The following is a 21,677-nucleotide window of genomic DNA, read 5'->3' on the forward strand; positions in this document are numbered from 1 at the left end:
ACACAATCAGACCTTTTTGTCTAATTGAGATGGGTTTTTGTTTTTTATAATTTATTGTTGTAGCGCTGTTCCATGTTGGGTATATAAATACAGCCATTTAAATAATAAACATTTGATACAATGTTTTTTTACATTAGTAATTCATTTTACATGTAATTTGGTAATAAATTAATTTAAGCAACAAAAAAATCTAAGGAGCCACTTGGGAGCCGAAAGAGCCGGCTCTTTTTAGTGAGCCGAGCCAAAAGAACCGGCTCTCCAAAAAGAGCCGAAATTCCCATCACTAATTTGGATGCATTTTCATTTAGTAAACCAATCGCAATCAAGATGTCAGTACAACTGACTCAATTGACTCAAGTGAACCGGATCACATTACTGAGTGACTCAGATTAACCCGAGTCCTTAAAATGAACCGAATTTACCACCACTAGTACTGAGTAAACGTTTAAAAGAGGTGCATACGAGACACTTCTTGGGGACGTCAAATGATTCTATCTTCTGATTGGCTGAGCTCTTTAGGGGCGGTACGTTGGCTCGCAGGCTGCCATACATCCTGCCGTACAAACGCAGCTCGTCGTGCTGTGTGGAGTCACCTGATTTAACTGAAGTAACAATGCGCGCGTTATACTTTGCCTCGCTGTTATTAAGTATTAACGTTTGTAAGTCTTCACTTTCTGAGGATTTTGGTGAGATATATGAAGAGCCGGAAGAGGTCTCTGTATGGCCGCAGCCACAGAAATACCAGGCGTCCCCTGTCACGTTCCAGCTGAGCGCTTACATTTTTCAAATAGCCCACGCTAAAGGTTCCTCCGCCGGGCCGAGCTGCGTTCTGCTCCAGAACGCGTTCCGCAGGTTTACCTATTTATTATTATGAGCTGAGTGTTTTTATAACTTAAGTTTGTATTATTTACTCTATTGCTGGTTAACAATACCAGTGGAGTGTTGTATTTTGCTTAGCCAGACTGAACATTTGACAGAACTGACTGAAGCACTTTTACCTCAGTGTATCTAGCAGTCACGTGATTCCCCAACAAAGCAGTGTTTCTAACACCGATCTGATCGTTTCAGGTACATTGATTACATCTTTGGCTATGGGAAGAAGCATAAGAAGAATGTGAAGGTGTTTGATTCGGACTTAGCTGAACTTCAGGTGTTCATCACATCACCTGATTCTGAATGTGACTCCTATCCGACTGTTAAATCTGACGAGTCATGTGAGTTCCTCTTTGTTTTGATGTCATTGCACTTCCTTCCTCTAAATAGAAACCCTTTACTTATGCCTTTAAATAGTTTGGCTTCTATTTATTAACACATACATTTTATTTAACTGCATTTTATTTAACTGAACTAAAATAGCTTTTTCAGTTTTATTACTTTATGAACTTGTGACACCCAGAAACATTGGGCGCATATATGTATGTATATATGTATATACTGTATGTATATCAGCTCCACTTACCATATAGGTAAGTGGTATTATACATAGGTATTATTTGGGTGGTAGATCACTCTCAGCACTGCAGTGACACTGACATGGTGGTGGTGTGTTAGTGTGTGTTGTGCTGGTATGAGAGGATCAGACACAGCAGCGCTGCTGGAGTTTTTAAATACAGTGTCCACTCACTGTCCACTCTATTAGACACTCGTACCTAGTTGGTCCACCTTGTAGATGTAAAGTCAGAGACAGTCGCTCATCTATTGCTGCTCTTTGAGTTGGTCATCTTCTAGACCTTCATCAGAGGTCATAGGACGCTGCCCACGGGGCACTGTTGGCTGTATATTTTTGGTTGGTGGACTATTCACAGTCCAGCAGTGACAGTGCCCCATCAGCACTGATGTGCCTGATCCACTCATACCAACACGACACACACTAACACACCACCAACATGTCAGTGTCACTGCAGTGCTGAGAGTGATCTACCACCCAAATAATACCTGCTCTGTAGTGGTCCTGGAAGAGTCCTGACCATTTGAAGAACATCATGAATGGGGGCTAACAAAGCATGCAGAGAAACAGATGGACTACAGTCAGTAATTGTAGAACTACAAAGTGCTTCTATATGGTAAGTGGAGCTGATTAAATGGACAGTGAGTGTAGAAACAAGGAGGTGGTTTTAATGTTATGGCTGATCGGTGTATATAAAAACACACACACACCACTTTTACAATGCCAGGTTTTTGTCATGTAAAAATCAGACCAAAAATCATTATAGATTTCTTTTCATATTTATGTTATCAAATAGTTTGCATTTCTTTATTAAATGTCCATGTGCACTTTGTAGTCAAACTTTGTTGATTGGCTTTCTAATCCTCTGCCATATAAATGATTGTTATTCGTTTTAATTATTCGCACAGACAAAATCACAACTATTTAAGGCATTGTATTAATAGAAGGTCTATTTATAAAAAAAGAAAATGGGGAAAGTGTTGTACAGTACCCTAGAGTAAAAACATTAACTAATTAAGCATATTAACCACATTTCTGAGTATTAAAGTGATCCATTGTACTGTCTGTAACTATTTGTAAATGCAGTACTTTGAACAGTCTTGTATAACCTTGCTTCTCTAGTTGGGGTAATGAGTATCAGAGGCCATAGTATATGATTGGGCAGAGTGGAATTACCCACACTGCGATTATAATTTAAAATTATAAAAGTGAATCATGAGTTTACAGAGCTGATAAAATTTAATTGCTCAAAAATAAGGATATACAGAGGTATGTGGGGTTACTCTAGTGCGTTATATGTAGTCTGAAGCCAAATTACTTAATTGGGCCTGTATATTTGGTAGTTAGTAATACATTTGGGTCAATGGAGTGTGATTAAATGATAATTTAATTATTAAAGATTTATTCATACTTTTAACACTCGTAATAAAGTAATTGCCCTCCCAAACCTAATAACTGGTTGTGCCCCCATTGGCAGTAACAGCACAAATTACAGAATTTTAGAATTGTTTAACTCCGCTACACTGGACACTGACTCCTTTGACCTTACTTGAGGCTAGTGAGGCCTGCAGTTGTTTAGATGTTAGTCTAGATTCTTTAGTGCACCCCTTTCGAAATTTCGATAGGCCAGCTACACCTGGAGAGGTTTATCATTAATACAGGTCTTCTCTGTTTGTGGATAGATGACCCTTACTGTGGTTTGCTGGAGTCCCAGTGCCTCAGTACCCCTTCGTCTAGTAGATTTCAGTGACTGTTTCACATCTGTATTAGAATCTCTTTAGAATGTGGCACCATGTACTGCAGTTTGAAACCTTCTTGTCTGCTTCACGTTGTCAGACAGGTTGTTTATAAGTGATGGTTATATTCAACAGGTCTGGCAATAATGATGCCTAGGTGTGGCTAGTGAAATTAAGCCCAATTTTAAATTGAATTTGGTTAAGTGGTTGATTTAGTCGCAAAGTGGGCTATTACTTTTTTACATCAGGTCAGGTAGGGCTGAACAGCATTTTTTCTTCAATAAATGATCATCATTCAATAAAGCATAATAAAAGTACTTTGATGGTCTGAAACATATACTTGTAACAAATATGCAATAGAAGAAATGAAACACAGAAATCATAGCACTGTATCATAGCCTGACTTTTTACTGTAGCACACCTTATATTATGTTCTCTTATACTTAGCATTTTGCATAGTTTAATGTTCTGCATGAGATAAGGTAATCCAAAAAGTTAATATTTATTCTAAGCCTAAACCACATATAAAAATTATAGCTAGCATGATCTTGTGACCCATATTAAACTTGATAAGTGGGGTTTTATGGTGCTACTAACTGCCAAGTACATGGGCCCTTTAAAGTAGTTTGGGTTCAGATTATCTATCAGGCAATAAAAAGATCTTGAATACCCCTCCATCATATAGTCAGATAAACATGTAAATGTTTATACACAATTGGTAATAATCCAGTATAAACCAAACCGCTTAAAGAGTCAAAAGCATTTAAACAAAACCATGTTTGTTTCCGGGTAAACAGAAGGCACAAGACCATTCTGAGTCTGTATTATAGTGCTTGATTTCTTGCTGGGCTACTCACATATATCACATACACCGATCAGCCATAACATTAAAACCACCTCCTTGTTTCTACACTCACTGTCTATTTTATCAGCTTAACTTACTATATAGAAGCACTTTGTAGTTCTACAATTACTGACTGTAGTCCATCTGTTTCTCTGCATGCTTTGTTAGCCCCCTTTCATGCTGCTCTTCAATGGTTAGGACCACCACAGAGCAGGTATTATTTGGGTGGTGGATCATTCTCAGCACTGCAGTGACACTGACATGCTGGTGGTGTGTTAGTGTGTCTTGTGCTGGTATGAGTGAATCAGACACAGCAGTGCTGCTGTAGTTTTTAAACACCTCACTGTCACTGCTGGACTGAGAATAGTCCACCAACCAAAAATATCCAGCCAACAGCGCCCCGTGGGCAGCGTCCTGTGACCACTGATGAAGGTCTAGAAGATGACCAGCTCAAAGAGCAGCAATACATGAGCGACCGTCTCTGACTTTACATCTACAAGGTGGAACAACTAGGTAGGCGTGTCTAATAGAGTGGACAGTGAGTGGACACGGTATTTAAAAACTCCAGCAGCGCTGCTGTGTCTGATCCACTCATACCAGCACAACACACACTAACACACCACCACCATGTCAGTGTCACTGCAGTGCTGAGAATGATCCACCAACTAAATAATACCTGCTCTGTAGTAGTCCTGACCATTAAAGAACAGGGTCAAAGCAGGCTAAAAAAAGTATGTAGAGAAACTGATGGACTACAGTCAGTAATTGTAGAACTACAAAGTGCTTTTATATGGTAAGTGGAGCTGATAAAATGGACAGTGAGTGTAGAAACAAGGAGGTGGTTTTAATGTTATGGCTGATCAGTGTATATCTAAGGCATATCAGTAAGACCATTCCAGGTCTGTATTATGGTGCTTGCTTTCTGATGGCTGGGCTGATGATGGCTGGTAACTCACATATTATTTAATCATGCCATCTAACCTATTCCTAAATCTGGAGATGATCACATGGTGTTGGCATTATTACTGCATTGCATTTCTTGACTCAGACTGTCAGACTGTGTTTACTGACTACAAATTTCCAAAGTACTATTGAGCCTATGTGGCTATACTTACATATTATGGCATTCAGTAGACGCTTTTGTCTAAAGTGACATACAATTGTGACTGTATACAGTTTAAGAAATTCAAAAATAAGAGCCTTGCTCAAGGACTCAACAGTAGCAACCTAGCACTGGTGAGGCTTGAACCACCAACCTCCTGATTACTAGTCCGGTACTACCACAGGCCTAATTTAATATCACCATACTGATGACTCAACACAGCAATATAGTTTTAGCCTTACATCAAATCATTTGCTAAGTATCAGCCTTATAAAATAAGACTGGAAAGGATAATTTGCCAAGGTTATGATTTTAGGTTGAGTGGTATTAGCTGTGAAGGATTTAAGAAGTGCAGTTTTTGTCCAACAAGTTTAAAACATTAAAAAATTGTGTATGATCTTATGTTGTTTAGATCAGCTTTCAGTGGACCAACCCACTTCTGTCCTTAAGGCTCCAACTGTTTGGGGAGCATTGCGAGGTAAGCAAATCTTGGTTCTAGACTAGAGATTTAGTTACCAGTGTATCTTGTTTTATTGTTTGGTTTAGAGATTAAAACATAGAGTTGACCTCTGTGTGTTTTAAAGGAAACAAAATTACGATTTTTATTGGTCTAGTTAATGGCTAAACAAATACATTTGGCAATTTCTTAATGCTGTGGTGGACTGTGTTAAGTGACAATGAATTTCTAAAGCATTTTTAAGCCTATGTGACTATATTTATCACAGTAGTATGATGGTTTTTCATGCAGTGCCATCTATGTGCTGGAGGGTTACACACATTCAACAGTGGTTTCTGGACTTACCCTACACAGACTGAAGTTTCATTAGATTCCGCGAATCTTTTCACAATATTATGTGCAGTAGATGTTGAAAGACTTCAATTATCATTTAATTGCTTTAACTGCATTTTTTTTTAGTTCTTTCCTGAAGTTTGGTACAAGTGATGACCCACCACCCATTTAATAGACATTTTTGAGCCTTTGTTGGATCCTCCTTTTAAAGCCAAGGATACCTGATAATGAAACTGTGTCTATTTGATGCAGAGGGTAAACTCAACTCTTATCTGAATGAAGCAGAAACTAGACTAATATTAATAATAGAATAATAAACTAGAATAATATTTAAAATAATGCACCATGTGCTGCAAATCTGCTCCTTAAGGAGTAAACAATTACATTTGCATTTTACATTGTCTCTCTAAAAAGTGACTGAGATGGTAAATAACATTTATAATGATTTTATAATGTACTGTAACCCATATTTGACCTATTTATTTATTTTTTAGGACTTGAGACCTTTACTCAGCTAGTGTTTGAAGATAAATATGGAGTCGTAAGTTCATTATTATTCATAATAATACAGTTTCCCCTTATAGTGATTTTAACAGGTTTAGATTTAAATATTACAATTGTGTGGTTTGTGCGTGACATCTTTTACTCCAGAAAAAAATCAACAAGACAGACATATCGGACTTCCCAAGGTTTGCCCATCGAGGCATCCTGCTGGACACATCTCGTCACTACCTGCCCCTGAAAGTCATTTTGGTCAATCTGGTAAGCGAAATCCACATGGTTTACATTTACTGAAGTATGTAAGTATTAAGAAAGAAAGCAGTATTGCTTTGGATGCTTTGTCATGTGATGGTTATGGTTTTACAGGTCTTGTCATGTGCTTGAACAATAAACTCTGTCCTTGCTTCCTTAATAACATGACACTAAACTAGTAAAGCAAGTTTTAGTGATCATGAGTAACTAGTACAAAGTTGAGGTCTTCAAGTATTTTATAATAAACTTAATGTAGAAATACCAATATTAAATAAAAAAAAAATATTTCAGATGAATGCTTACAATAAAATAAATAAGTTCTTATTTATTAACCTGTTAAAGTCTTCCATCCAGCCTGCTGGGCCGGACCAAAATGCTGTGGGTGGAGCTCCCTACATATTAATCCATAGGTCATTGCTGCTGGCCCATACCATTGACCTCTACGGAAGTGTGTCCTCCCTGTAGCTATTTATGGACTGGTTTCAGTCATTTATTAGGATTTCTGTGGGCGAGCATTCATGATTTTATTTGATGGATAAAGGTTAATATTGCATAAACACATTATTAAAATTGCGTAGGCAGTTCACATGCAAACACTCATAATAAAACTCACAAAACAGATTTGTTTTTAAATACAAAAGCTCTTTTTTTCTATTTATTCATTAATTTTCTACCATTTTCTCCCGGTTTAGCATAGTCAATCTGTCTTCGGCTGCTGCGGGATCCCTGATTGCATTCGAGGAGGGTATATTGCTGCTCGCCGACACGTGCCCACTCCTAGCGAACCCCTTCTTTTTGCCCATGCATTCTGCACAGATGCCTCTATCTGCTAATCAGGGTCCTTGCACAGCGATTGAAGACCCCACCCACATAGTCCGGTCATCCCCCCTAGCAGACACGGTAGCCAATTAGAGTCTGCTGCAGGCACTGCCAATTATGGCCGCTAGATGGCGCCCAGTCGACCGGTGGCAACGCCGAGTTTAGAACAGAGGAGTTCTCAATCTCAGCGGAATATCCCGCTGCGCTTGCGAATATATTTTTAAATCCGATCGAAGATTTAATTCATTCCGATTATAAAGGTGTTTATTTGTGCGCTCAACAGTCTGATAAAAATCTTAGTTTACCTGAACGCTACAAGTAATCTGAATTATCTGAAAAATCTGAATTCAAAATGACGTGCATGTGTAGAGTACCACTTAGTGCAAAAGTTACCATGACATGGGGGCAAGATAAAGATGTTATGTCCTGCAGCATTCCGAAGCACATGAACTTTGTCTCCTCTGCAGACCATTTCGGTCCTGCCATGTTGAATTTAAACTTCCACTATGACGCAAATGCGTATGTGAATATGTGCAGCACATACTTACATAATTGAATACAGGTGTTTACATGGCTATTATTTAAAGGATTACCCAACTTCCTCAATCACATAGAAATTATATTGAGAATGGCCTCAACTGGACTAGTCTATTCCAGTTTATGTGCATACATGGACGCATTTTGTTCCAATGCAGCTACTAGTCGGATTATTAACGGATTATCAGCCTGCATGTAATTGTGGCTAGTGATGTTTTGCATAGACACAAACAGAATGTAAACACTTAATCACTTTTAAGCATTTCAGAAAATCGAACCTGCCCAGATGTAGCTCAGATGTGTAACACCATAATGTCACTGCTGGGTAGAAAACGGTCCATCAACCAAAATGATCCAGCCCACCGCATTCTGTGGTCAGGATGTAAGACTGGTTAAAGACTAGACTATGATGTCTAAGAAATTGTGCTTGGAAAAAGTACACCTTTCTACACCAACAAAACCCCAGCAACACCGCCATGCCTTTATACACGTCTTCTGTAGTGTAATCTTAACAATAAAAAACTTTAGGGGAGAGTGGCGTTACCTGTAAAACTAGACAATCACGTTCTTTCCCAAGCACAAAATGCACATCACAAGACCTTGTTTAAATGACACAGTTTAAAAAATGCGTTGTGTTCTTAACCAAGTAAAATTGGGTCGGGTGTATTTTCATTATGGGATTGTGGGTGGTGCTATGACTGCGACTTTTATAGTGTAATAGTTATAGTTAGGGATGCATCAATACCATTTTTTCCCAACCGAGTACAAGTACATGTATTTTTGTACTTACCGATACCAATACCCATTTAGAATACCGTTTTTTTTTTAAACAAAAACACACGTGAGAAGTGATGAAGTTTAATGATACCACGTCCAAAAATGCACGTCAACAAGTAGTGAGTGATCAAAGTGTTTGTGCGCTGATGTGATGAAATCAAGGAGGAAAAATAAATGAATCTGAGTGGATTTGGCAACACGAATAGCATGGATTGTTCTGTAGTGAGTTGGAGGTTAATAAATATTTTTGCAATGTTGGTGTTTTGTTGTTATGTTTTGTAGAGAACGATCAGGTCAGAAATACTGTAAAACGTGTGTGTGCAGGTGTATTCTGATATAAACTATATTATCCCCCTGTCCCACCTGTTTACACTCCTCTCCTGCGTTTCCCCTCACACCGTATCCTGCGTTCTCATTGGCTGTTCGACATGCCACTCATTCCCAGTCGCACATCTCCGATATCTGACGTGCTAGAAAACTCAATCCGGTCATCGTTTAACCAGTGTTAACCCTCGTTTGCGAGTACGAGTACAAGTTAATGAGCGCTGTATCGGGCAAATACCCGATACCAGTATCGGTACTCATGCATCTCTAGTTATAGTGATAGCGTTCCAGGTTCATTTGTGAACTAAGTAAAAATAATTAATTTATGACATGCCCATGGAATATAATCATTTTTAATTAGTTCACAGTAATGTTTTAATCTAACCAAACAACGCTTAAGTAGATTTGGTCAAAAAATTATTTAAATCATAAACGATGGAACAATTATGCAAAATCCTGGAGTATGGAGTCTGTACGGAATTTGACTCCATGTTACATGCTGCACCTCTGGGGGGGGGGGGGTGTAATTTTTCAGCCATGCCTCGATTATTAGCCAAACATGTCCATACATACACCCAGCTGGCTATAGTTGGCTGTAGTACCGCTGAGATTTGAACCCTGCATCCCCAGATCTTAGCAGTAAAATATAAATTGGAGTTTTAATGGCTGTAAACAGACATCTGAAATTACACCTAGACACAGTCTAACAGCTGCTTTTATTGTAATTTTGTAGGAAGCCATGGCGATGAACAAGTTCAACGTTTTCCACTGGCACATCGTGGATGATCAATCCTTTCCCTACATGAGTCCGACTTTTCCTGACCTCAGTCAAAAGGTGAGTGGTAAATAAAATCTCCCCAGTTGAAGATTCCAGTTTCCTTTTCTTATTTCTGCTTTGTGGATTTGTGCCACATTATTACTGTTACAAAGCACTCATGAAGAGGCCATTTAATCTCATTAAATGTGATTTTGTAACACCATGTATTTCCGGGTATCATTTTATTTCTCCTGACTTCCATGTCCTATCCGATCATTTTTAAATGTTTTTTTTTTTTCTCCCCCTTTAGCGCATCCGATTGTTCAATTTGCATCGTGCTTCCTCTCTGTCTATGCCGAACCCTGCCCTGACCGAGGAGATCGAAGCTAACCCATATCCCCTTCGAAACATGGGCAGCAGCCGGATGCATTTTTGCCACCCACACATTTTTATATTTTTATAGTTTGGTGCCACCTAGCGTTGCATGCGGAGAGACACACCCTAAGGGCACCCTCCCTCATCTCTTGTGCAGGCGCCTCTAATCAGCCGGCAGAGGTCGTAATCGCATTCTGACAGAGAGAGACCCACATCCGGTTCTTTGTCCCACCCCCCAACTGAGCAACCGGCCAATCGTTGCTCATACAGCCACTCGGCTTCGAACCGGTGAAGCAGAGCTGGATTCGATACTACGTACTCAGACAAACAAACAGTTGTATTTACTGTCCATATATTATGTATTGTCTTTCCAAAGGGAGCCTATCAACCCTACACACACGTGTACACTTCAGCTGATGTGAACATGGTGATCGAGTTTGCGCGCATGCACGGCATCCGGGTCATTGCCGAGTTCGATACACCAGGACACACCCAGTCATGGGGAAAAGGTAAGCATGGGATCAATTATTCATTTCACAGTAGCTGCGACACTGCAGCTTGTAGGTTTCTCCAGGTCATCGTTTAACCAGTGTTGGGTTAAAAAACTTATTACATATGAACATATAACTTTACTCCAGTCATTTACGCCAGCAGTCCCCAGCCTTTTTTGCCCCATGGACCGGTTTCATATGCAATATTATTTCACAGACTGGTGGGGGCGGGAAGATTTAACATGATGGAAATTGAGCTTTTTTTGCTGCAACGAGATGCTGCTCCCACCTAGGGGTGATAGGAGACAATAACACCCGAAATGTGTTTTTTTTATCTATCTCTAATTGTTTATTCTTTCTGTGCGGCCCGGTAATAAATGACCTCCGGACTGGTACGGGTCCGTGGCCCGGTGGTTGGGGACCACTGATCTACGCTCCCATCTTTATGGTCTTTTAAGAAAAATTGCAGTAACTGTAGTTATGTGACAGGCATATCTTGAAGGAAATACCAGAGGTAAAGAAGGTATTAGTATTGGCTTGTTTTTTTGTAATGACCAAGATTTGTTACTGTAATTTTTTTATCTGGATTCTGGCAAATTCTGCTTCCTGTACATAGCAACAAGCTAACTGGTCATTCAGCTGCCCGGTTAAACAACACATTTAAATACAAGCTTTAATTAAATTCGTCTCAGTCTGAGCTCGAGAGCTTGAATTAAGATCTCGGCTCAGCTATCGGCCAGCCAGTCACCTACACAGACATGCTTAGCTATGTCTGAGCGAGGGCGGACGAAAGGATTCCTTATTGCTGCTGCATCTGCGGCCTCTGCTTCCTGAACGATGCTAATCCCTGTGTGAATACGCTCCGGGCAGTTGAAAAGCGGCTGGCCACTGCACATGTCAGAGGGGTGTGTGTTGGGTTTGGCCCTCATCGGTCAGGGTAGAAGTCTGCAGCAGTAGAGGAGATGCAACTGGGTAACGGGATATGACTAGACTGGGGGAAAACTAAGGGAAATACTGTTAATTAACTTGTTTTATTATCATTATTGCTGCAGTGTTTGCAGTTGTGTGTTGGGATAGTAATTGTAACCACATTATTATTATTATTTTAAATAATAGTTAATAAAAATGTATTAAATTTAACTAAAGGTCAGAATTTGGTTTCTCCTCAAATGCGTTTGCTTCCTTAAAATCATGCTTGTTTTGTTTTGTTTAGGTCAGCCTGGTCTGTTGACCCCATGCTACAGCGGTAGCACTCCTTCAGGTACCTTTGGTCCAGTGAACCCTATCCTCAACACCACCTATGACTTCATGGCCAGCTTCTTCAAAGAGATTAGCACCGTGTTCCCTGATGCCTATATCCACCTCGGAGGAGACGAGGTTGATTTTTCCTGCTGGTAAGAGAATGTATTTTTTAAAGCTTCTTTTTGCCTCCCAGAGCAGTAGTCGCACAGATCTCAGAATCACATGCGGAGTGCCATATTCTGCCATCTGAAAAAAGCCACAGCCTGTGGAGGCACCTTGATGGCACCAGCAATGAGGAACCCTGTTTAATCTGTTGCCCCTTCCCCTACAGACAGCTGTCTGTTTAGGCTCCTGGTCGGCTGATAGCAGAGCCAAAACATGTTTACCTTTAAGCCTGGGAAAAGCGACACGTTCCAGTCTTTTCATAACTGTGTTTGTCTAGGTCTTTTTTGTTTGTTTGTTTATGCATTTTCTCCCCTTTTTTCCCTGAATTTTTAGCACGTCCAGTTGCCCGATTGCGTCACGCTTCCTCTCCATTAATGCCGACCCCCGCTCTGATTTGAGGAGAACGAAGCTAACCCATGCCCCCTCCGACACGTGGGCAGCAGCCGTATGCAATTTGTCACCCATACTACGTGAGTGCATATATGCAAATCAGCCTTGTGTACGGAGAGACACACCCTGATCCGCACTCTTTCCCCGCCTCTGTGCAGGCGCCATCAGTCAGCCAGCAGAGGTCACAGTGCATCAGTTACGAGGAGTCCCTATCTGGCTTAATACCCCACCCCTATTTGAACAGGCCAATCGTTGTTCATGTGGCCACTGGGAAGGCAGAACTGAGATTCGATACGATGTATTCGAAATCCCAGCTCTGGTGCGCTAGCGTGTGTTTTACAGCTGCGTCACCTGATCAGCTTGTCTAGGTCTTTTAATGATGTCATCATTTTGCTTTTGCATCATGTTAGTTGAGCACCAACAAAAAGTTAGTATAGCTGAGCACTGAGGAGCCGTAAGTGTTCCTAGGTATTATCAGAAAGCTACCTTGGTAAATAAAGTGCTCTATTTGGAAGCACTTAATTTGTGCAGAGCACAATTATACTTAATTTGCTCTGGACAAGCAGAATTTAAGGGTATAAAGCATAACATTTATCTTATTTTGGCTATTTTTCAAATGTAAAATGCACTTGACTGTGTTATTTCAGTGGAGACTCGGACTCGGACTCTAGGGGAAAATCTGCAACCTAATCTCAGGCAGAATTGGTGGCCATCATTGAAACTCCAGTTTTAATCAGAATTATTATACTCTTACATTGTTTTTACCTATTCTGTCTTTAGGAAGTCAAACCCTGATATTCAGAAGTTTATGGCCCAGCAGGGCTTTGGTCAGGACTATAGCAAGCTTGAATCCTATTATATTCAACGGTAGGCTATTCAATTTTTATAAATAATCATTATGACAAGTATAATAAACCTCTATATGTTGTAAATAATGCTTTATTTATATTCAACTTCAGTATCCTTGACATTGTGAAGGCCACCAATAAAGGCTACATGGTTTGGCAGGAGGTCTTTGACAATGAGGTTAAGGTAAGAGATCCTACCTGGCAGGCTGTCATGATAGTTACATAACAAAATTCTGAGCTTTGATTATGATTGTGATTAAATTCCAAGCAAAATCACTGGGTTTAAAATAATACAATAATTTTGTTAATTTAATGAAGTCTTTGTAAGTATATGCTGTGTATTAGTGCGTATGTGTGTATAAACGCTTGGAAAGACCCAGTTTTTGCAAGCAAGCATGGGTCGAGGCTATTGTGGTATATTAATGCTTATGGCAGATGGCATGGGTAGCCTGTGCACCATTAATGTAATAAAAGGTACCTGCACGTAGACACCTGTATGTAGTTCAACATGACAACAGCAACCCGTATTTAGCACCTTTTGCAACAGCAGGCCTGCAGTCCAGACCTGACTCACACTGAAACTATGGCTTATTATAATCAAAGTATAAGCAAATTTTGAATGAGCATATACACTGATCAGCCATAACATTAAAACCACCTCCTTGTTTCTACACTCAATGTCCATTTTATCAGCTCCACTTACCATATGTGTGCACTTTGAAGAACAGGGTGAAAGCAGGCTAAAAAGGTATGTAGAGAAACAGATGGACTACAGTCAATAATTGTAGAACTTCAATGGTCAAGACCTCCACAGGACCACCACAGAGTAGGTATTATTTGAGTGTTGGATCAGTCTCAGCCCTGCAGTGACTGACATGGTGGTGGTGTGTTAGTGTGTGTTGTGCTGGTATGAGTGGATCAGACACAGCAGCGCTGCTGGAGTTTTTAAGTACCGTGTCCACTCACTGTGACACTCCTACCTAGTTGTTCCACCTTGTAGATGTAAAGTCAGAGACGATCGCTCATCTATTGCTGCTGTTCGAGTTGGTCATCTTCTAGACCTTCATCAGTGGTCACAGGACGCTGCCCACAGAGGGCTGTTGGCTGGATATATTTTTGGTTGGTGGACTATTCTCAGTCCAGCAGTGACAGTGAGGTGTTTAAAAACTCCATCAGCGCTGCTGTGTCTTATCCAGCACAACACACACTAACGCACCACCACCATGTCAGTGTCACTGCAGTGCTGAGAATGACCCACCCTACTCTGTAGTGGTCCTGGGAGAGTCCTGACCATTGAAGAACAGCATGAAAGGGGGCTAACAAAGTATGCAGAGAAACAGATGGACTACAGTCAGTAATTGTAGAACTACAAAGTGCTTCTATATGGTAAGTGGAGCTGATCAAATGGACAGTGAGTGTAGAAACAAGGAGGTGGTTTTAATGTTATGGCTGATGTATGTAAAATAGCACTGACATTCACAAGCACTCTTTGTTCTTTTGTGTCTGTGTAAACATTGATTTCCACCTTAAAAAACAGCTTTATGTTTTGTTTGCATGGGTCTAAACCTGCAGAACCTGGCAGTCAGGTTCCAGTTAGAATTAGGTCCCTCAGACATCTCAACACTGTAGCCGTATGCCCATCCTTGTCCAGGAATTCTGCTAAAAGCCTAGTTACTAAACTCCCATTATTATAATTAATCCCAAACTCCCATTATGATTGTTTTTAAACCAGACAGTACCAACTGTACGTGATACTGCTCTCTGTGTGAAAAGAAGACCGCTTCACTGCCACACACGTGTCGGAGGGGGGTGTGGTTGGTACGGCTCTCCTCGAGGTGGTCAAAACAGCCTGGCCACTGGGAGTTGCACTTGTCAATGCACTCTTAGTGCCAGTCCCTGTCCCAAATAGAAATAGAATGGGTGGCTTCAGGGAGAGCAACCAGCAGTAAAAACTGCGCCAAGTTAGGTGTACAGTCCAGATCCGATGTTGCAACCCCTATATATAAACATGAGCAGCCGAATATGTGCATAAAGTCCTTGTCTTGACATTAAAATCTCCATTAGAAATATGCTAGAAATATTAGAATTGTATGGAGCCGCTTGTGCTATGTAAGCACTTTAGGTTGTGGTGGTCTACTTCCCACAGTCCCTCCTAAATGGACTAACTAAGCCTATTAGAAATGCTTATGTGAACTATTATTGAACTACTTACTGTAATATACACCGATCAGCCATAGCATTAAAACCACCTCCTTGTTTCTACACTCACTGTCCATTTTATCAGCCCCACTTACCATATAGAAGCACTTTGTAGTTCTACAATTACTGACTGTTGTCCATCTGTTTCTCTGCATGCTTTGTTAGCCCCCTTTCATGCTGTTCTTCAATGGTCAGGACTCTCCCAGGACCACTACAGAGCAGGTATTATTTGGGTGGTGGATCTCTCTCAGCACTGCAGTGACACTGACATGGTGGTGGCGTGTTAGTGTGTGTTGTGCTGATACGAGTGGATCAGACACGGCAGCGCTGATGGAGTTTTAAACACCTCACTGTCTCTGCTGGACTGAGAATAGTCCACTAACCAAAAATATTCAGCCAGCAGGGTGGAGGGTGGTTCTAACCATTTATGAACAGGATAAAAGCAGGTTAAAAAGCATGCAGAGAAACAGATGGACTACAGTCAGTAATTGTAGAACTACAAAGTGCTTTTATATGGTAAGTGGAGCTGATAAAATGGACAGTGAGTGTAGAAACAAGGAGGTGGTTATATTGTTATAGCTGATCAGTGTAGATGTAAAGGCCTTGTGCATTGCACACTTTATATAATAGTTAGCTACATCAGGCTCAGAACTTCAGTACTAAACTAAAGATGCAGAAATGGTTTGCTCAAGTGTTTTCACACTTTGCATGCAGCACCCAAAGTCTAGATTTTGTCAGGCTCTGTTGTATTTTGAAGCTGGCGTGAACGAGTGTGTGCTTGTTGCAGTTAAAGGCCGACACAGTGGTGGAAGTATGGATCAACAACAAGGTGGAGCAGGAGCTTCAGAATGTGACTAAGGCAGGTTATGCCACCATTCTCTCCGCCCCCTGGTACCTGGACTACATTGGCTATGGACAGGACTGGCAGAAGTACTACAAGGTCGAGCCGCTCAGTTTCGATGGTTGGTGCTCTTAATGAAACTTCTGCTTTCACAGATTTAGTATTTTCACCCCCTAGTCTTGATTTTACTATAATCTAGCACTATCCAGCACTTCCCTCGGATTTTGTATCACACTTGGCTTTAGAGATTGTCAGGAGTCATTCTTCTTTCAATTTTTAAAAATGTGTGACTCAGTACTGGGTAAGCTACATTTTATTGGAATCATGAATCAGTTTGTCGGTCTCTTCTGGTGTTATGTCAGTGTAGTGTAGTTCCCACCAGCTTGATGAAATCTTCAGCCATACTGACCCTATTTGGATAAACTTGGACTGTTATACACTGATCAGCCATACCATTAAAACCACCTTCTTGTTTTTACACTTACTGTCCATTTTATCAGCTCCACTTACCATGTGGAAGCACTTTGTAGTTCTACAATTACTGATTGTAGTCCATCTGTTTCTCTACATACTGTTTTAGCCTGCTTCTTCAATGGTCAGGACCACCACAGAGCAGGTATTATTTAGGTGGTGGATCATTCCCAGCACTGCAGTGACACTGACATGGTGGTGGTGTGTTAGTGTGTGTTGTGCTGGTATGAGTGGATCAGACACAGCAGCGCTGCTAAAGTTTTTAAATACCGTGTCCACTTACTGTCCACTCTATTAGACACTCCTACCTAGTCGGTCCACCCTGTAGATATAAAGTCAGAGACGATCGCTCATCTATTGCTGCTGTTTGAGTTGGTCATCCTCTAGACCTTCATCAGTGGTCACAGGACGCTGCCCACAGGGCGCTGTTGGCTGGATATGTTTGGATGGTGGGTCATTCTCAGCACTGCAGTGACAGTGAGGTGATTATAAACTCCAGCAGCGCTGCTGTGTTTGATCCACTCATACCAGCACAACACACACTAACACACCACCACCATGTCAGTGTCACTGCAGTGCTGAGAATGATCCACCACCCAAATAATACCTGATCTGTGGTGGTCCTGGGAGAGTCCTGACCATTGAAAAACAGCATGAAAGGGGGCCAACAAAGCATGCAGAGAAATGGATGGACTACAGTCAGTAATTGTAAAACTACAAAGTGCTTCTATATGGTAAGTGGAGCTGATCAAATGGACAGTAAGTGTAGAAACAAGGAGGTGGTTTAAATGTTATGGCTGATCAGTGTAAACAATAGAGTTAAATATTTAGCCTAGCCTCCTATTTTTTTTGTTTGTTTTTTAGAATCAGTCTAAAATCGACTGTGATTGAAATGCTACCTTGTTATAATGACACTAGTTTGTCAACAAATTGGCTTTAAAATTCCATTTCATGCATCTAAAACACCCAAAATTCAACAGCGTTCCAATTCTCGCATCCTAATCCTCACCCCAGTGGTTTTGCTTGGAACTTGCTGATGCATGCTTTGCAATCATTTAAGTAACTGTATGCATGTATGTATGTGTGTGTCGTGCGTAGCTGAACGCGGACACACTGATCCACGTGTGGAAGGAAAAGCCGCAGTATGAGAACGAGATGGCGCGGGTAACCGCGGCTGGGTTTCACGCCCTCCTTTCGACTCCCTGGTACCTTAACCGCATCAGCTACGGCCAAGACTGGCAAGGCATTTACAGGGCCGACCCTCAGAGCTTCAACGGTGTGTAAAGGGAAACGGGAAATCATTTTTTATAGTGTTTCTGGAGGTTGATGGGTTGAGCCAAAGAACGGCCAAAACAGAACAGTTCTGAGCTACAATCTAGTAGGTTAGGTTTACATGCCGTGGCAAAATATTTTGTTTATGTAAAATGAATGGATTATTTTCTGTCACCCACCATAATAACGTTAACAAAATCATATGCCAGCTTGTTCGATGGATTTGTGGGTTTCTTCGTACCTGATACCGTCTGTGTTAAAATAAGACACTTGTCAGAGGGGGTGTGGTGATTCGGCTGTCCCTGATCAGATCAGCAGTGGATTCACAATTGGGAATTGGATATGACTACACTGGGACATAAAGGACATTATGTCTATTTAGTCCAGCTTCCTGTGAACAATCTGCGCAGCTGGCTCATTTTATAAACGAGCACTTAACATTTTGTCTAACAGATTCCAATTTCTCATTTCAGGCACAGCAGAGCAGAAGCAGCTTGTGATTGGTGGAGAGGCCTGTCTGTGGGGGGAGTACGTGGATGCCACCAACCTTACTCCTCGCCTCTGGTACGTTTCGTTTTCTTAGGAAAGATTGCAATAGAGTAATGAAACCAGCTAACCAAACAAACTCAGTCAAGCTACTATAAATATAAACACACAATGCAGTGGGCAGCACTGTCGCACACAGCGAGAAGGTCCTGGGTTCGATTCCCAGGTAGCACAGACCGGGTCCTTGTGTGGAGTTTGCTTGTTCTCCCTGCGTCAGTCCAAAGACTGGGTGAATTCGAGATACAAATTGCCCTTGATGCTTGTGTTTGACATTGAAATTGAACTAATGAATCACGTGTAACCAGTAAATACCTGTCCTGTCATGAATGTAACCAAAGTGTAAAACAAGACATTACAATCCTAATAAATAAATGACACAATAAATGTTAAACGATAAAATTATGAAGCAGTTATGAAGGTTTTATCTCCAACATACAGTATATAAACTAGGACAATTTTATTCATGCTTTTTGGATTATAATAATTTGGATTGAATTTTCTGTTGTTTATTGTTTTGGTACATCTTATTTTAATTATTTTCCTGATGAAAGTCTGTGATCACTGTTTAGCTCTATTGGTCAGTTTGGTGTAAGACAATGTATTATATAAGTTAGTACTATATATAAATCTATACTAATACACTGGGCAGTTGTAGCCTAATGGTTAAAGTACTGGAGTAGTAACCATATGGTTGCTGGTTCAAACCCCACCACTGCCAAGTTGCCACTGTTGGGCCTTTTAGCAAGGCCCTTAACCCTCGATTGCTTAGAATGTATACTGTCACAGTACTGTAAGTCGCTTTGGATAAAGGCGTCTGCTAAATGTCAAATGTATAAGTAATAACAAAAATTGGGGCGGCACGGTAAATCAGTGGGTAGCGCTGTCGCCTTACAGCAAGAAGGTCCTGGGTTCGATTCTCAGGTGAAGCGTTCTGGGTCCTTTCTGTGTGCATGTTCTCTCTGTGTCTGCTTGGGTTTTCTCCAGGAGCTCCGGTTTCCCCACACGGTCCAAACACATGCAAGTGAGGTGAATTGGAGATTCAAAATTGTCTGTGAATGTGTTTGACATTAAAAACCTGAACTGATGAGTCTTGTGTAACCAGTAACTACCTGTTTTGTCATGAGTGTAACCAGAGTGTGTAAAACATGATGTTAAAATCCTAATACAATAAAAAGCAATAATTGTTCATTCTATTCCGAATTCATGGCCAGATGATGCCATGGCCATATGTTAGTGTGAAGTATTAGTTCTGTCGTGGCTGGATTTACAGATCTCATGTGCTAGCCTTTACTCTCCAAGTTGAAACAGAGTACATTTGACCTTCAGTCACTAAGCACAGCTTGTTTGGTCTTTGCAGGCCCAGAGCAAGTGCAGTAGGTGAAAGACTGTGGAGTGATGAGAATGTAAAAGATGTCAACAGCGCTTACACCCGTCTGGCCAAACATCGCTGTCGCATGCTCAGGTGAGTCCTAGACCCCAGGCGGGGCGGTCCGGGTCCTTTCTGTGCGGAGTTTGCATGTTCTTCCCGTGTCTGTGTGGGTTTCCTCCCACAGTCCAAAAACATGGTCAGGTTAATTGGAGACACCGAATTGCTCTATAGGTGAATGGGTGTGTGTCTGCCCTGCGATGGACTGGCGCTCTCCGTCCAGGGTGTTACTGTGTGCCTTGCGTCCATTGAAAAGCTGGGATAGGCTCCAGCACCCCCCATGACCCTGATTGGATAAATGATTAAGAAAGTGAGTGAGTGTATAGTCAATGTGCCCAATAAAACGCCTGGTTCTTTAATAAATAATTAAAGATTCATTTCTGCCTTGCATTAAAAACAATTTTTTTTAACTGGTTCCATTTTTATGTTTTCAGGAGAGGTATACCTGCCGAGCCTCTGTTTGTGGGTTATTGTCGTCATGAGTACGATGGCTTGTAAGCACCAACACGACCAAAGTGAAGCTGCAAGATTTGTGCCAGTCTTCTGGTTTTTTTGTTTTTGTTTTTTTTTTACTTTGTGCACTTTGACAATTTTACAAAATGTAGGAACTGGAATCTTTATTATGTTCTCTGGGTTTGAGACACTTTTGATAAGTTTTTTTTTTTTATATGAACACTACCCTGTACCTCACAGCAAATCTGGGAAAATGGTAATTTTATTAATATGAAGAAATATTTCATGATTTTATTAATGAATAAATAAAACATTAAGTCCACAAAGCTAACTGTCTGTTTTTACCCCCAAAGTGACCCAGCCTTGTCCAGTCACTGTAAACTAGGCCAGTCCAGCCATCTTGTTGAGTAATGTGTTCTGGTCCTGAGGGTTCATTGGTTCATATCTGGAAAGCTCAAGTGAGAAGGTGGCATTTCCTGAGGTCAAAGTGCGTAGAGCGGTGGAGTAGCCCTGGAAAAAAAAAAACACAGACATGGTCAGTCAGCAATTTAGGTTGTAGTTCACTGAAGCAGCAAAGTTGAAACTGATGCACATTAGTGATAGAGATTTGACAGACAGGTAAATGTATCCTGTCTAGTTGGATATTGCTAAGGCCCTACTTGTTTGTTTATTAGGATTTTGATGTCCTGTTTTACACTTACATTCATGACAGGAACGGTAGTTACTCATTACACAAGGTTCATCAGTTCCTTAAGGTTATATCAAACAGTCAGTCATGGACAATTTAATATCTCCAATTCACCTCACTTGCATGTCTTTGGACTGGGAGAAAACCGGAGCACCCGGAGGAAACCCCACACGGACACGGGGAGAACAATGCAAACTCCACACAGAAAGGACCCAGACAGCCCCACTTGGGGATCGAACCCAGGACCTTCTTGCTGTGAGGTGACAGTAGGTCCTACTTGAAATGAGCCTTTTACCATGGACTATGCAATTTGCTGTGTAATTTAAATTTAAGGTTTGTGTTTAGCAATTTAACATTGTTCATTCATGTATCGTTCAAGTGCTT

At 40.9% G+C, this 21,677-nt stretch overlaps 2 protein-coding genes across 4 annotated transcripts in view; one reads left to right on the top strand and one right to left on the bottom strand.

Annotated features, from left to right (window-relative positions):
* The first annotated feature begins 568 nt into the window (after nt 1–568).
* On the top strand, nt 569–20,931 carry hexb (hexosaminidase B (beta polypeptide)). Of its 3 annotated transcripts, none has more exons than XM_062988318.1 (14): nt 569–852; nt 1,069–1,214; nt 5,542–5,607; nt 6,414–6,460; nt 6,571–6,681; nt 9,863–9,964; nt 10,638–10,770; nt 11,966–12,146; nt 13,330–13,416; nt 13,509–13,581; nt 16,384–16,558; nt 18,654–18,744; nt 20,084–20,188; nt 20,587–20,931. In XM_062988318.1, the coding sequence occupies exons 1-14, from the start codon at nt 614–616 to the stop codon at nt 20,648–20,650; spliced, it is 1,620 nt and encodes a 539-aa protein (XP_062844388.1). In that variant the 5' UTR covers nt 569–613; the 3' UTR covers nt 20,651–20,931. The 3 variants fall into 3 exon arrangements, with proteins under 3 accessions (XP_062844388.1, XP_062844387.1, XP_062844389.1); XM_062988317.1 differs by lacking the exon at nt 16,384–16,558 and adding an exon at nt 18,007–18,184; XM_062988319.1 differs by lacking the exons at nt 18,654–18,744; nt 20,084–20,188; nt 20,587–20,931 and adding an exon at nt 18,007–18,148.
* The window catches only part of gfm2 (GTP dependent ribosome recycling factor mitochondrial 2), a 36,351-nt gene continuing 35,523 nt past the window's right edge, over nt 20,850–21,677 (bottom strand). Inside the window, exon 20 of the mRNA XM_062988316.1 lies at nt 20,850–21,115. Coding sequence (XP_062844386.1) covers nt 20,987–21,115 — 129 coding nt within the window. The 3' untranslated portion in view covers nt 20,850–20,986. The remainder of the gene's footprint in view (nt 21,116–21,677) is intronic.

The sequence above is a fragment of the Trichomycterus rosablanca genome, chromosome 26, assembly GCF_030014385.1.
Source record: "Trichomycterus rosablanca isolate fTriRos1 chromosome 26, fTriRos1.hap1, whole genome shotgun sequence".
NCBI classification, from domain to species: domain Eukaryota; kingdom Metazoa; phylum Chordata; class Actinopteri; order Siluriformes; family Trichomycteridae; genus Trichomycterus; species Trichomycterus rosablanca.